Source organism: Callithrix jacchus, chromosome 1 (assembly GCF_049354715.1).
Source record: "Callithrix jacchus isolate 240 chromosome 1, calJac240_pri, whole genome shotgun sequence".
Taxonomy (NCBI): Eukaryota; Metazoa; Chordata; class Mammalia; order Primates; family Cebidae; genus Callithrix; species Callithrix jacchus.
The window spans coordinates 189,995,992-190,011,701 of NC_133502.1; the positions used below are offsets into that span (position 1 = coordinate 189,995,992).

The following is a 15,710-nucleotide window of genomic DNA, read 5'->3' on the forward strand; positions in this document are numbered from 1 at the left end:
GGGGTTTCACCATGTTTGCCAGGCTGGTCTCGAACTCCTGACCTTAGGTGATCCACTTGCCTCAGCCTCCCAAAGTGCTGGGATTACAGATGTGAGCCACCACAACCAGCTGAATTCATTATTTTTTGGGGGGATGAAATAGAGACTTAGATCTATCCGTACCTATAATTCAACAGGTCATAAATATTTATAGGTGTTAGGGACAAGCTGCCTCAGAATCCCCTGTGTCCAAGTTGACCCCTTCCTCCTACTCTGATTGCTCTGCGGCTGCATTTCTGAACTCCTATCTGGGTGTCACATCAAGCCTGCCAGATGTGCTACAATTACGCAAAGCCTGATTACAGCCATCTGGGCAGCTTGGGGGAGAACAGGGAAAACCAGTGTTTGCTATCCATACTTATAAATTCCTGTTTGACACCTACCTGTAAAATTCTGGGTTCTTTTTTAAAAACTGCTGCCACAAAAGTCACAGGATGATGTATTGTAAGCTTGTCACAAGTTAACAAACTATCTCTCTGCCTGTTACAAGCTGATAGATTATCTCAGTCCTGAAATTCCCTTATGCCCTTCTCACCCCATATAAACCCCTCATTTTGTAAGCTCAGGGCTGCCTCCTCTGACTGTTACGGGGCAGCCCGGCAGGTTAGTAAAACATGCTTGCCTAACTTAGGGTCTTTTCTCCTTTCTCTCAGCTAACCTTATAATAAGTACTATGTGTGAGAAACTGACCCCAAATATTTCATCTGGTGAAGAAAATCTAGTATCTTAGCTCTGTCCCCTGCTACTCTAATTTGTTGTTCAATGTGCTTTGTTGAGTGGAGGAAAAAAAGTGGAGTTAAATCCAGTGTGTTGGAAATTGCAGACACGAGGCAGTTTACCTTACCTAATCTAATTAACCCATTTAATTACTGATGGGAATTTCAGTAATGTCTTACTTCATTAAAAAGTATTGACAGCCTGGGCAATGAGGTGAAACCCCATTTCTACTAAAATACAAAAATAAAAAATTAGCTGGGTGTGGTGGTGTGCACCTATAGTTCTAGCTATTCAGGAGGCCGAGGCAGGAGAACTGCATGAAGGGGAGAGACGGAGGTTGCAGTGAGCCGAAATCATGCCACTGCACTCCAGCCTGGGTGACAGAATGAAACTCTGTCTCAGCCGGGCGTGGTGGCTCAGGCCTGTAATCCCAGCACTTTGGGAGGCTGAGGCGGGTGGATCACGAGGTCAAGAGATCGAGACCATCCTGGTCAACATGGTGAAACCCCGTCTCTACTAAAAATACAAAAACTTAGCTGGGCATGGTGGCGCGTGCCTGTAATCCCAGCTATTCAGGAGGCTGAGGCAGGAGAATTGTCTGAACCCAGGAGGCGGAGGTTGCGGTGAGCCGAGATCACGCCATTGCACTCCAGCCTGGGTAACAACAGCGAAACTCTGTCTCAGAAAAATAAATAAATAAATAAAAGAAACTCTGTCTCCAGGAAAAAAAAAAAAGTATTAGGACATCTGTCAATTCTAGGTATGACTGAGCAAGTATGTTGCACATGTAATATTATCATGTAAAAAAAAGAGGAGTCCCTCTGCCATCAGAGTTTTCCATCTACATGTCCCAGGAGCTTCCTTTGACATTAAACCTGTGTTAGCAGAATCTGCTTGAGAGATGATAGGGAGGTGAGAGGAAATGGTGACTAAGATCTGCATTTTATAGTGTCATCCCCGAGGGGGAAGAGAGGCACACATCTCTCACTGCCCTAGACTTCCATTAGACTTAGAGAAGAGTATGGATTTATAGAAGCCAGGCACCTGTAAGTAGAAGAGACCCCCCACTCACATGGAGACAGTAATAAATCCAGAGGTGGGCTAAAGCAGCTGTGGGTGCCTTGACCTCAGTAAACCAGCACCCAGAGAGAAAAGGCCCACCATTTTTTTTTTTTTTTTTTTTTGAGACAAGAGTCTTGTTTGGTTACCAAGGGCAAGGCTTGAAGGCAGTGGTGTAACCTCCACTCACTGCAAACTCTGTCTCCTGGGTTCAAGCAATTCTCCTGCCTCAGCCTCCCGAGTAGCTGGGACTACAGGTGCGTGCCACCATGCCCGGCTAATTTTTGCATTTTAGTAGAGACAGGGTTTCACCATGTTGGCAGGATGGTTTCAATCTCTTGACCTGGTGATCCGCCCACTTTGGCCTCCCAAAGTGCTGGGATTAGAGGCATGAGCCACAGTGCCTGAAGGTCCATTCCTGAATGTAGAAATGAATGAGTGGTCGCCTACCAGCAAGATGAGCAGGATGCTGGGGATGCTTCTGAGCAACTGGAACAGGACTGCTAAGCTGGTAGGAAGGGTGGGCTGCCCAGCAGAGGTGACATCATCAAGTTCCTCATAGCTGCTCTCTTCCCAGGAGAACCAAAGTTCCAGGACACGGTGCCCAAACCTACTCATGAGCTCTGGATACAACAGAAAGAACCTAAGCAGGAGTGGATGGTGGGTGTAGACTAGCTGCAGGTCTGGGATGCCCTCTAGGAATTTTCTGATTGCACTGACCATAGTCTGGAGGCAAAAGAAAGAAAGGAGTTAATGCACCTTGCAGAGGACCCAAGAGACCCCAACATGGGCAAGACATGACTAGGAAAAATGTACTGGCATTTCAGTATTCCAGGACACCTTGGCTGGCTCATCCCAAGGCACTCTAGTGAGAAAATACCACTGAACTTACCTTATAACAGAAGTTCTCAACTAGGGGTGATTTTGCTCCCACGGGACATTTGGTAAAGTCTAGAGATATTTTTTACTGTCTTGACTGGGGGGACTGCTACTGGCATCTAGTGGGGAGAGAGCAGGGATGCTGCTAATATCCTATAATGCCAGGAAAGCCTATCACACATACAAAAAATAATCTGGTGCAAAATGTTAATAGTGCCGAGGTCAAGAAACCCAGCCTGATGATGGTACCACAGTGGGTGGTAATTGTCAGTGTGCATGTCTACCTCCCACCTAGGCTGAAAGCTGCTTGAGGGTAAGGACTGTGGCAGATTAATCTGTGCAATTACCATAGAGCCTGGCACAGAAAAGGTGAAGGAGAGATATGCTGAATAATTTCTTACTTCTCACAAATCTACCTCTTCCCGTTGCACATATAACAATGTTCAAATTCCTTAGTACAAGGCTGGGAGCAGTGATTCATGCCTGTAATCCCAGCACTGGGAGGTTGAGGCTGCTAGATCACATCAGGTCATGAGTTCGATACCAGCCTGACCAATAGGGAGAAACCCTATCTCTATCAAAAATACAAAACTAGCTGGGCATAATGGCGCATGCCTGTAATCTCAGCTACTCAGGAGGCCAAGGAAGGAGAATTGCTTGAACCCAGGAGGTAAGGTTGTGGTTAGCCGAGGTAACGCCATTGCACTCTAGTCTGGGCAACAAGAGTGAAACTCCATCTCAAAAAAAAAAAAACCTGGGCATGGTGGCTCACACCTATAATCTCAGCACTTTGGGAGGCCATGGCGGGTGGATAACCTGAGGTCAGGAGTTTAAGACCAGCCTGGCCAACATGGTGAAACCCCATCTCTACTAAAAATACAAAACCTAGCAGGGCATTGTGGCGCACTTGTAATCCCGGCTACTCTGGAGACTGAGGCAGGAAAATTGCTTGAACCTGGGAGACAGAGGTTGCAGTGAGCTAAGATCGTGCTGTTGCACTCCAGTCTGGGCAACAGAGCAAGACTCCATTTCAAAAAAAAGAAAAATTCCTTAGTATGCTATTATATGAGTTTTACAGTTTGGCTCATTTAGGTCTTTCATTCATTGTGAGTTCATTTTTGTGTACAGTATGAGTTAAGAGTCCAACTTCATTCTTTTGCATGTGTATATCCAGTTATTCCTGGAAATCTGCTGAAAAGACCAATCTCCCCCCATTGAATTATCTTGGCACCCTCATAAAAATTAATTGACTATAAATATATGGAATTATTCTGGACTTTCAATTCTATTCCATTGATCTATACGTCTGCTCTTACGTCAGTACCACACTATCCTGATTACTATAGTTTTTTGGTAAGTTTCAAAATAAAAAAAGGTCTGAGTCTTCCAATTTTGTTTTTCTTTTTCAAGATTTCTTGACTATTTTGCATTTCCATATGAATTTTAGGTTCAGTTTGTTCATATTTGCAAAAAAGTAGAGCTAGGATTTTGATACAGATTGCATTGAATCTATCGATCAAGTTGGAGAGCGCTGCCATCTTAACACTATTAAGTCTTCCAATTTATGAATACAGTCTGTTAATTTAGATTTTTAATTTTTAAAAAAAAATTAAAGAGAAACAGTAATGTTTTGAATTTTTCACTATGTAAGTTGATTTGATTTAAATTTCGATTTAAATTCGATTTAAATTTGTGTCCCTCCTCAAATCTCATGTCCAAATCATAATCCTCAATGTTAGAGGAGGAGCCTGGTGGGAGGTAATTCAATCATGGGGGTGGATTTTCCCCTTCTGCTCTGGTAATAATGAGTGAATTCTCATGAGCTCTGGTTGTTTAAAAGTGTGTAGCACCTCTTCCTTCACTCTATTCCTCCTTCTCCAGCCACATAAGACATGCCTACTTCCCCCTTGCCTTCCACGATTGCAAGATTCCTGAGACCTCCTCAGCCATGCTTCCTGTACAGACTGTGAAACTGAGTCAAGTAAATGTCTTTTCTTTATAAATTACTGTCTCAGGTAGTTCTCTATAATAATGCAAGAACTGAATACAAAGTCCTTGTACTATTTTTGTTTCATTTCCAAGAATTTAATTTCTTGATGCTATTGTAAATGAAATTGTTCCCTTAATTTCATTTTTTTTTTTTTTTGGAGACAGAGTCTCACTGTCGCCCAGGCTGGAGTGCAGTGGCACAATCTTGGCTCAGTACAATCTCAGCCTCCCACATTCAAGCAATTTTCCTGCCTCAGCCTCCAGAATAGCTAGGACTACAGTCATACACTGCCACACCTGGCTAATTTATTGTATTTTAGTAGAGACAGGGTTTCACCATGTTGGTCAGGCTGGTCTTGAACTCTTAAGCTCAGTCAATCTGCCTACCTCAGCCTGCCAAATTTCTAGAATTACAGGCGTGAGCCACCATGGCCAGCCTAATTTCATTTTCAAGCATGTTAATAAAGACTTAAGTCTACCTTTTCAGCTCCTCTCCATTATACCTCCCATATGACTTAGCTAAGGTACATTAAACTAGGCTTCCTTGAATTGATAGACTGGGCATCTTCCCACTTCTGTACATTAAATCATACTCTACTGTCACCTTCAAAGTTCTTCCTTCACCTCTTCCATCTCTCCACAAAGCCTCTCCTGATGCTATATAATCTGACACAATCTCTCCCTTTGTGCTTTGCTGGTTCTTGGCCAGTCCTCCAGCTCCAGGAGAGTACTCATTACTATAGCCACCTGCCCCATAGGAGACCTTTTTGTCTCCCCTGACAAACTTGTGTTCTCTGAGGGCAGGGAACTTGTTTGATTCATTTCACACCTGACAGGGCCCCACATGATACCTAGCTCATGTCAAGTGGTCAATCCAATTGAGTGAGTTGCTGAAATGTTGAGAAGCAAATAAAAAACCATGGGCATTGAGTTGTGTTCAACAGCTTAGGAAATGCTGATCAAACTGGAATGAAGTTGCTGAAAAGGAGGAGCTTCCAGGCATAAGTAGAGGGTGACACTCTGAAATGTCCATCCCCACAGAGACATCCACACGCTGGCTATTGGGGATCTTCAGACACATACCTCAGTGTGTATCTCCTCCACTCCTTCCACAAAGGCTTAAAGACCATGAGAGTCAGAAAGGATCTCAGAGATAACTCTGTCCAAGGCCCAGAAAGGGAAGAAGACCTCTCTAGGAAGGCCCATACTATGAGCAACAGAACCAGAATGTGGACCCAGGAGTCCTACCTTTCTGTGCAATGCATGTATACAAGGTCACCCTGCTTCTACACAAAGGGCATTCACAGGTAAATGGCACCAAGGAAGCCTTCTCATAGAAGATACCACATGGAGAAGGTGACATCAGAGCAAAAGTAAAGGAATATCCTGGGAGCTAGCAGGCAAATTTTATGGGGAAGAGGTCTGCGAGCCTCCTGAAGGTGTCCCTTGCAGCACTACCCTGCCTAGGCAGTCCCATTGCCCTTTATATATTCATATTAAATTTTATTTTATTTTTTGAGACAAGGTCTTACTCTGCCACCCAGGCTGGAGTGCAGTGGTATGAACATGGCTCACTGCAGCCTCGACCTCTTGGGCTCAAGTAATCCTCCCACCTCAGCCTTCCCAGTAGCTGGGACCACAGATGTGCACCACCATGCCTGGTCAATTTTTTTTTTTTTTTTAAGAGACGGGGTTTCACCATGTTAGCCAGGCTGGTCTTGAACTCCTGACCTCGGGTGATCTGCCCGCCTCAACCTCCCAAAGTGCTGGGATTACAGGCATAAGCCACCATGCCCAGCCTGCCTGGTCAGTTTTTTAAAATTTTCTGTAGCAATGTGGTTTCACCATTTTGCCCAGGCTAGTCTTGAATTCCTGGGCTCAAGTGATCCTCCCACCTCAGCCTCCCAAAGTGCTGGGATTAAAGGCATGAGCCACCATGCCCAATCTATACAAAATTTTTAAACATATATGTATAATATGTCATTTATGGATTCCTGCCTCAGAGGACAAGCCTGGGGCCCCATGAGCTACCTTCCTAGCTTCCATACCATCACCAGCAGATGTGAAAAAGGGGCCCCCAAAATCCAGCCTTGCTATATTCTCAAAGCCATGGGACTATTCCTATTATGCCCTTTTCTCTGTTTACATCAGTTACCTCAGGAAGCCCAGCATCATCCCCATGTGGCTCAGGGCATATACTTTTCTGTTTCTATCTCCCATTCTCTCTCTCTCTGTGTGTGTGTGTGTGTGTGTGTGTGTGTGTGTCTGTCTGTCTATCTGTCTGTGACAGTCTGACTCTTGTTGCCCAGGCTGAAGTGTAATGGCACCATACTGGCTCACTGCAACCTCTGCCTCCATGCCTGGCTAAATTTTTTTTTTTTTTTGTATTTTTAGTAGAGACAGGGTTTCTCCATGTTGCTCAGGCTGGTCTCTAACTCCCAACCTAAGGTGATCCACCCACCTCGGCCTCCCAAAGTGCTGGGATTATGGGCGTGAGCCACTGCGCCGGGCCTCTGTCTCCCATTCTTACCCAGCTCCCCACAATGTTCCACTGTGCCCTCTAGAACTCACTCACAGTTATCAGCCAATTCTCTATGTTCTAAACTTCTGCTCTGAAAATTCCTTTCTCCTTGTTGCTTTGATTGTTTTCCATAGACTTGTTTTGCCTGCAATCTCTCAAGTGGAGATATTTTTCTCCCCTACCTTCCTAGTTCCAAAATCTTGGCCTCTAAATTCTCCAACTTCTTCCCTTCTAATTACCTTCACCTGCCTCAGCCATTCATGCCCACGGTCATGCCCCCAGACTTCACCAGTAACTGCATCCTCCACAATAATCCCAATGTCAAGCATCCCACCACCTTGCCCACCTGTCTTTCCAGCTCACTGCCTCTAGTGTTTCAATTCAACAATTCTTTGGCCCCTCACCCTCAGAAGCAAAATATATGGAGATATCATTTTATTCACTTTTATGCTCATACCTCAAATCTGATCCATCAAGAAATCCTGTGACTCTACCTTCAAAGTATATCTGAAGCTGACTTTCTGCTACATCCTCTGCTATCTCTTGCCTACCTTATTGCTGGAGCCTCCTAATTAGTTTATTCACTTCTACTCTTACACCCCTGTGGTCTTTGTCCTGGCAGCCAGGGTGACTTCTTTAAACTAGATTGCATGAAATCAATAAATTTAGATAGAAAAGAAAAGCAGTCAAAGACAGAACCCTGAGGCACTACATTTAGAGGTCAGGGAAATAAAGGAGAATTAGCAAAGGACATTGAAGTAAATCCACCAGAGAAGCAGGAGAAAAACCATGAATATATGACATTCTATGTGCCAAGTAAAGGCAGTGATTCAAAGAAAAGAGATGTTGATAAGTCAAGTAAGATGATGACTAAATTTTGCCAACTGGTTCTAGCCATGTGCTATTTATGGGTGACTTTGGCAAGTACACTTTCAGGGATAACTGGGGGTGAAAGTCTAACTGGGGTAAGTTCAAGAGAGAATAAGAAAGTGGGAAATGTATGCAACAAGCCTGAAGGATCTTGTTACACTAGAAAGCCCAAACTTTATCAAATACTACTAGAGATGTATGAAAAGGACTTAGAAGCCTCCCATTGGCCAAAGATAGGACAATTTGAGTCATAAAAGAATGATGGCCAGGAGTTTAACACCAGCCTGGGCAACAATTGAAGACCCCATTTCTACACATTTTTTTTTTTTTTTAATTATCCTGGTGCGGCCAGGCATAGTGGCTCACACCTGTAATCCCAGCACTTTGAAAGGCTGAGGCATGCGGATCACGAGATCAGGAGTTCAAGACCAGCCTGGCCAACATAAAGAAACCCCGTCTCTACTAAAAATACCAAAAATTGGCCAGGCGCGGTGGCTCATGCCTGTAATCCCAGCACTTTGGGAGGCCGAGGCGGGTGGATCACGAGGTCAAGAGATCGAGACCATCCTGATCAACATGGTGAAACCCCGTCTCTACTAAAAATACAAAAAATTAGCTGGGCATGGCGGCACGTGCCTGTAATCCCAGCTACTCGAGAGGCTGAGGCAAGAGAATTGCCTGAACCCAGGAGGTGGATGTTGTGGTGAGCCGAGATCGTGCCATTGCACTCTAGCCTGGGTAACAAGGACGAAACTCCGTCTCAAAAAAAAAAAAAAAAAAAATACCAAAAATTAGCTAGGCATGGTGGTGCATGCCTGTAATTCCAGCTACTCGGGAGGCTGAGGCAGGAGAATAGTTTTAACCCAGGAGGCGGAGGTTGCGGTGAGCCAAGTTTGCGCCATTGCACTCCAGCCTAGGCAATAAGAGCAAAACTCTATTTCAAAAAAAAAAAAAAAAAAATTAGCCTGGTGTGGTAGCATGCACCTATGTTCCCAGCTACTCAAGAAGCTGAGATAGGAGGATCACTTGAGCCCAGGAGGGTGAGGCTGTGGTGAGCCATGATTACATGACGGCACTCCAGCCTCGGTGACAAAGTGAGACCCTGTTTCGAAAATAATACTAATAATAAACTAAGTGTATCAGATTAAAACTTATCAAACATTTTAAACTCATGAGCTAATCATGATAGTTTTAAAAACTCTAGCTAGGCATGGTGGCTCACACCTGTAATACCAAGACTTTGGGAGGCCAAGGCAGGAGGATGGTTTGAGGCCATAAGTTCAAGACTAGCCTAGGCAACATAGTAAGATCCTGTCCCTACAAATAATTAAAAATTTTAAAAAGTAATAATATTTGGTCATCTTTGGAGGTTGCTACACAACAAACTCATGTTTTTGAAAACTGATAACCAAAGGAAGAGAATCAAGCATTTAACCTATGTTTCCTATGTAATCTAATCCTTCAGAGTAACTGAATAGTTAATGAGAGGATGTTTCCTTTTATACAAGTATTTAAGTTAATAAACAAAGAGAGAATGACAGACCTAGAATATTATTGTTTTGTAATCCCCAATGACTTAGTGGGTCAAGGCAATGCTCACCAGTGGCTGCTACTAACACAGAGAGAGACAACAGGACATTCTGTACCCAAGTACATTTTCCTTGAAAGCCCATTCACTTTCATTATACCTTTCTGTTTCCATTCAAATTAAACAAGGTCTACATGCAGCAAATTTGCCTCAACAGTAATCAAAAAGAGGCCAGGCACAGTGGCTCACACCTGTAATCCTAGCACTGATCACGAGATCAGGGGATCGAGACAACCCTAGCTAACACAGTGAAACCCTGTCCCTAATAAAAATACAAAAAGTTAGCCAGGTGTGGTGGCACACACCTGTAGTCCCAGCTACTCAGGAGGCTGAGGCAGGAGAATCTCTTGAACCTGGGAGGTGGAGGTTGCAGTGAACCGATATTGTGTCACTGCACTCCAGCCTGGGTATTCCAGCCTGGGTGACAGAGCAAAACTCGGTCTCAAAACAAAAACAAAAAAACAGTAATCAAAAAGAGGCAAAATTAATAGTCAATAAAGGAAGAGTATCTTTAGGTTTAGGCTGAAGAGTCCACCCTAAGGAATAGAAGCAATATTCTATGAAATAGGTGAGAGGTTCAGTGATGAATCAGACATGGTCCTTGATCCCAGGAGTTCATAAAGAAGCTGGAGAGAGAAAACTTGCCCACACATAACCACCATGAAAGTGATCCAATAGCCTTATTAACAATGATCTGGGTCCCATAAATCTACTTTCTTTGATAAACTGTTACCAGAAGGAAATAACAATACCTCAGATCTCTCTGCTCCTATAACCAACCAGAGGTGGTACCAAAGAATGAGCCTTAGGAGTCAGTCAAGTCTGAGCTGGAGTCCTGACTCCCCCATCAATTAACTGTGTGACCTAGAGAAAGTTTCTTGAACTTCGGACTTGATTTTCTTTTCTGTAGAATGTAAACAATAATCTCTGCCTCCCAGGACTGCTGAGAGAATTAGGTAAATTATACAGGCTCTATCTGTGTCTCCTCTCTACTATCCCAACATCTCCACTTTGTCTCTCTCTACCACCCACTTGTCTATACACCTATCATCATCATGGTCTCCCAGGGAACACTAGTAAAGAGGTATAGGAGGAGGAGGAGCCCAAGCATTGTGGTCCATACCTCATGTAGTACACTGTCTTTGTCCTGGCAGACTGCAAGCACATAGATGGAGGCTTTGAAGACTGCCAGTGGGGGGCACTCGCCCTGGTCCTGCAGAGACAGGAGGAAGCTTTGCACAGCCTCAAATAAGTCTGCCTCTGAGACAAACCTGTCAACCAAGAAAAGCCTGAGTGAGAAAGACAGAGCTGGCAGGCCACTAGAACCTTCTGTCCCACCTGGCACATCCTTCGTCAGCCCACTGTCCTGCCCCAGCATGCCCACAGCCTAATGACATCTTACACAAATAGTGTGCTATACATACTTACAAAGCATTGCCACATATATACATCACATTGTTCTATGCCTTGTGCAAAGCTCAGTTAGAGGCCAAATACTCCCCATCCACACTTGGGAGGTAAGCTATCTGCCAGCTGGACCAGCACTGTTAAAGAGAAGGGTGCTACTGCTGGGGTTCAGAAAGCCATGCTTTGGCAGCTGCTCCACCCCTCTTTTCTTGTATTTATCATTAAACAGTGGTGTGTTTGGCCAATATTTATCATTAAACAGTAGTGTGTTTAGTAGATATAATAACAAAAACATAAATGACTAAAGAAAAAATAGGTAAATTAGAGGTCATCAAAATTAAAAACATTTGTACTTCAAAGGATACCACTAAGAAAGTGAAAAGGGCCAGGTGTGATGGCTTATGCCTAGAGTCCCAGCACTCTGGAAGGCTGAGATGGGAGAGCTGCTTAAGGCCAGGAGTTTGAGACTAGCCTAGGCAGCATAGTGATACCTCATCTCTATGAAAATAATAATAATAATAAACTGGTTGTGGTGATGCATACCTATAGTCCCAGCTACTAGGGAGGCTGAGGTAGGAGGATCACTGGAGCCCAGGAAGTTGAGGTTGCAGTGAGCCATAATTGTGCTACTGCATTTAAGCCTGGGTTACAGAGCAAGATCTGAAAGGAAAAGCAAAGAAAGAAAAAGGGGAAGGTAAGGAAAAAGGGAGAGTAGAGTCGGGAAGGGAAGGGAAGGGAGGGGAGGGGAGGGGAAAAAAGAGGAGCTGAGGTGAGAGAAAGGAAGGAAAAAAGGGAAAGGCCAGAATAGGACAGGATAGGAAAGGAAGAAAGAAATAAAAGAAAGTAAAAAGACAGCAAACAGGAGGCCAGGTGCAGTGGCTGATGCCTGTAATGTCAGCATTTGGGGAGGCCAGGTGAGAGGATTGAGAATATACCCAAAAAGTGTTTTCTCACAGAAAAAAAAGAAAAAAAAAAAGAGAATATACCCAAAAAGAATTGAAGACAGTACTCTAACAAATACATGTACACAGATACTCACAATAGCACTATTCACAACAGCCAAAAGGTGGAAAAAGTCCAAATATCCATCAATAGGTGAATGAAAACAAATTATGGTGTGTACATACAAAGGTATATTATTCAGTCATAAAAGGAAATGAAGTACTGATACACGGTACAAACATTACGCTCACTGGATGGACCTCTAAAACATTATGCTAAGTGGAAGAAGCCAGACACAAAAAGTCATATATTGTATGATCTCATCTATATGAAATATTCAGAATAGATAAATCCAAAAAGGCAGAATAGATTGTTGATTGCCAGGAGCTGGGGAGGGAGGAGGAATGGAAGTGACAGCTTTGCAGTAATAGAAACATTCTGTAACTAGATTAAGGTACAAGTCGCACATTTTGAATGTACTATTAAATGCCACTGAATTGTTCACTTTAAAATGGTTAATTTTGGCCAGGTGCGGTGGCTCACACCTGTAATCCCAGCACTCTGGGAGGCCAAAGCAGGCAGATCATGAGGTCAGGAGTTTGAGACCAACCTGACTAACATGGTGAAACCCCGTCTTTACTAAAAATGCAAAAATTAGCTGGGCATGATAGCACTCACCTGTAATCCCAGCTACTCGAGCAGCTGAGGCAGGAGAATTGCTTGAACCCAGGAGACGGAGTTTGCAGTGAGCTGAGATCGCGCCACTGCACTCCAGCCTGGGCGACAGAGCAAGACTCTGTCTCAAAAAAAAAAAAAAAAAAGTTAATTTTATGTTGTGTAAATTTTACTTCAATAAATTATTTTTGTTTGTTTTTTGAGACGGAGTCTCGCTCTGTCGCCCAGGCTGGAGTGCAATGGCTTGATCTCGGTTCACTGCCACCTCTGCCTCCTGGGTTCAAGCAATTCTCCTGCTTCAGCCTCCAGAGTAGCTGGGATTACAGGTACCACCACCACACCCAGCTAATTTTTGTATTTTTAGTAGAGACAAGGTTTTACCATGTTGGTCAAGTTGGTCTTGAACTCCTGAACTCAAGTGATCCACCTGCCTTGGCCTCCCAAAGTGCTGGGATTATAGATGTGAGCCATCGAGCCTGACAATAAATTATTATTATTACAATTTTGAGATGGAGTCTCACTCCATTGCCCACACTGGAGTGCAGTGGTGTGATCTCAGCTCACTGCAACCTCCGCCTCCTGGGATCAAGTAATTCTCCTGTCTCAGCCTCCCAAGTAGTTGGACTACAGACGCCTGCCACCATGCCTGGCTAATTTTTGTACTTTTAGTAGAGACGGGGTTTCACATTGTTGGTCAGGCTGGTCTCGAACTCGTGACCTCAGGTAATCCACCCAACTCAGCCTCCCAAAGTGCTGGGATTACAGATGTGAGCCACTACACCCAGCCCAATAAATTATTTTTTTAAAGCCTAAGAAAGAACAGTCCTTTTATTTTTATTTTTATATCCTTTTTGAAACAGAATCTCAATCACTCTGTCATCCAGGATGGAGTGCAGTGGCACAATCTCGGCTCACTGCAACCTTTTCTTGCTGCAACATTTGCCTCCTGGGTTCAAGCAATTCTCTTGACTCAGCTTTCAGAGTAGCTGGGATTATAGGTGTGAACCACCACCACACCTGGCTAATTTTTGTATGTTTTGTGGAGACAGGTTTTCGCCACGTTGGCCAGGCTGGTCTCAAACTCCTGATCTCAAGTGATCAGCCCGCCTTGGCCTCCCAAAGCACTGGGATTATAGGTGTGAGCCAGTGTCCAGCCATGATTTTAAGAATGTAATAAACTGTGTAGTAATTATTAAAACCAGCCAGGCGCAGTGGCTTAAAGTCCTGTAATCCCAGGACTTTGGGAGGCCAAGGTGGACAGATCACAAAGTCAAAAGATAGAGATCAGCCTGACCAACAAGGTGAAACCCCATCTCCACTAAAAAAATGCAAAAATTATCCAGGCATGGTGGTGGGCGCCTGTAATCCCAGCTACTTGAGAGGCTGAAGCAGGAGAATCGCTTGAACCCAGGAGACGGAGGTTGCAGTGAGCCGAAATCATGCCACTGCACTCCAGCCTGGGCGACAGAGCAAGACTGTCTCAAAAAAAAAAGTGATTATTAAAACCAAAATAAACTACTGAAGTTTTATCTCTGTGAATAAACACCACCCTCAGGGATAGCAAGAAATTTGGCTTTCTAGGCCTCTGACTATCAGCACAGTGTCTACTCACCTGTTCTAAAACCCTTCCAAGATATGGGTCTTTCAGGGACACAACCTATTTCTTACTTATCCCTGTGTCCCCAGTGCCCAGTATCAGGTTAAGAGAGATGCCTCTGTGAATATTTATTGAACTGAATCATTGATGAAGGTCCCAAGACCCACGACCAGCTACCACCTCTATGCACTGACCTGTCCTCATGGACGTAGGCCAAGTAGAAGAGGAGCAGGATGCAGTGCTGTCTCTGGCGAGCAGCTCCCTCCATGTACTGGCGATCAGACAGGAAAGCAAGGCTTTCAGGGCTCCTGCTGCTTATCTGGGGCAGTCCATGCTGCAGGAGCTCAGACACCGTAGACAGTTCTGGGGAGGGAACAAGTAGAGGAAAGCCAAACAGAGAACATAAGAGAACAGGTAATCAGCACATTAGTATCTACTACACGCAGAATACTGCACAGGGCAGCAAGGGGTACATGCAGTATAGAAGGAAGTAAGGAAATCAGAGGCTCCTCTTCCTTTGAGCAGGGTTCAACCTACTGGGAAAGACTACAGTTAACATATTGAAGGACATGGATATGTCTCAAAAATTAACATTCATTCTTTCATTCATTCATTTGACATATGTGCAGAGTGGCTACTACTCTTAGGAGAGGCTATGAGACCCAGGCCCTACCTTCAGGACTGGCAGCTGATGGGAAGAGACACATAATGAGACAGGCAATTGCAGGACATGTGGTCAGTGTCATATTGAGGAGGGAGTGACTCAGGCCACCTGGCATGGGGAAGGCAAGGTCAAAGAGGAAGAAACTGTGGGCCAGGCATGGTAGCTCACAACTGTAATCCCAGCATTTTGGGAGGCTGACGGGGGCAGATCACCTGAGGTCAGGAGTTCAAGACCATCCTGGCCAACATGGTGAAACTCTATATCTACAAAAATACAAAAATTAGCCAAGCATGATGGCAGGTACCTGTAATCCCAGCTACTTGGGAGACTGAGGCAGAATTGCTTGAACCTGGGAGGTGGAGGTTGCAGTAAGCTGAGATGGCACCATTGCATTCCAGCCTGGGCGACAAGAACAAAACTCTGCCTCAGGAAAAAAAAATAAGAAATAAACTGTAGAGGGTGAGCAAAAAAAGATGCAGCAATGGAGAAAAAAAGAATACAAAAAAAAGGAAGCAAGGTGTTCAGAGGCTGAAGGCATAAGAAGACATGCCATGTTTCCATTCAGTGTGACTGGACAGTCAGTGAATAGATGTGGGGTATCAGAAGATGGGAAACTGTGATGTAATTTGCAGCTAGACTGTGAAAGACCTTTAAGCAAATGCCACTTAAAGAATTGGAATTTTATCATGGGGGGCAGAGATTCCTAGATTTCTTATGAAAATTGTTTCACAAAAGCAGGAATATTTTAATATCGAAAGAACAG

General features: G+C 44.2%; 1 protein-coding gene across 5 annotated transcripts in view; it reads right to left on the reverse strand.

Moving 5' to 3' along the window:
* MEI1 (meiotic double-stranded break formation protein 1) overlaps positions 1-15,710 on the reverse strand; it is a 93,557-nt gene that overhangs the window by 25,745 nt on the left and 52,102 nt on the right. For all 5 annotated transcript variants that reach the window (XM_035266065.3, XM_035266067.3, XM_054245011.2 and 2 more), the window contains 3 exons: positions 14,478-14,646; positions 10,786-10,933; positions 2,266-2,541 (listed from right to left, as the gene is read on the reverse strand). In XM_035266065.3, the coding sequence (XP_035121956.1) occupies positions 2,266-2,541; positions 10,786-10,933; positions 14,478-14,646 (593 nt within the window). The remainder of the gene's footprint in view (positions 1-2,265; positions 2,542-10,785; positions 10,934-14,477; positions 14,647-15,710) is intronic.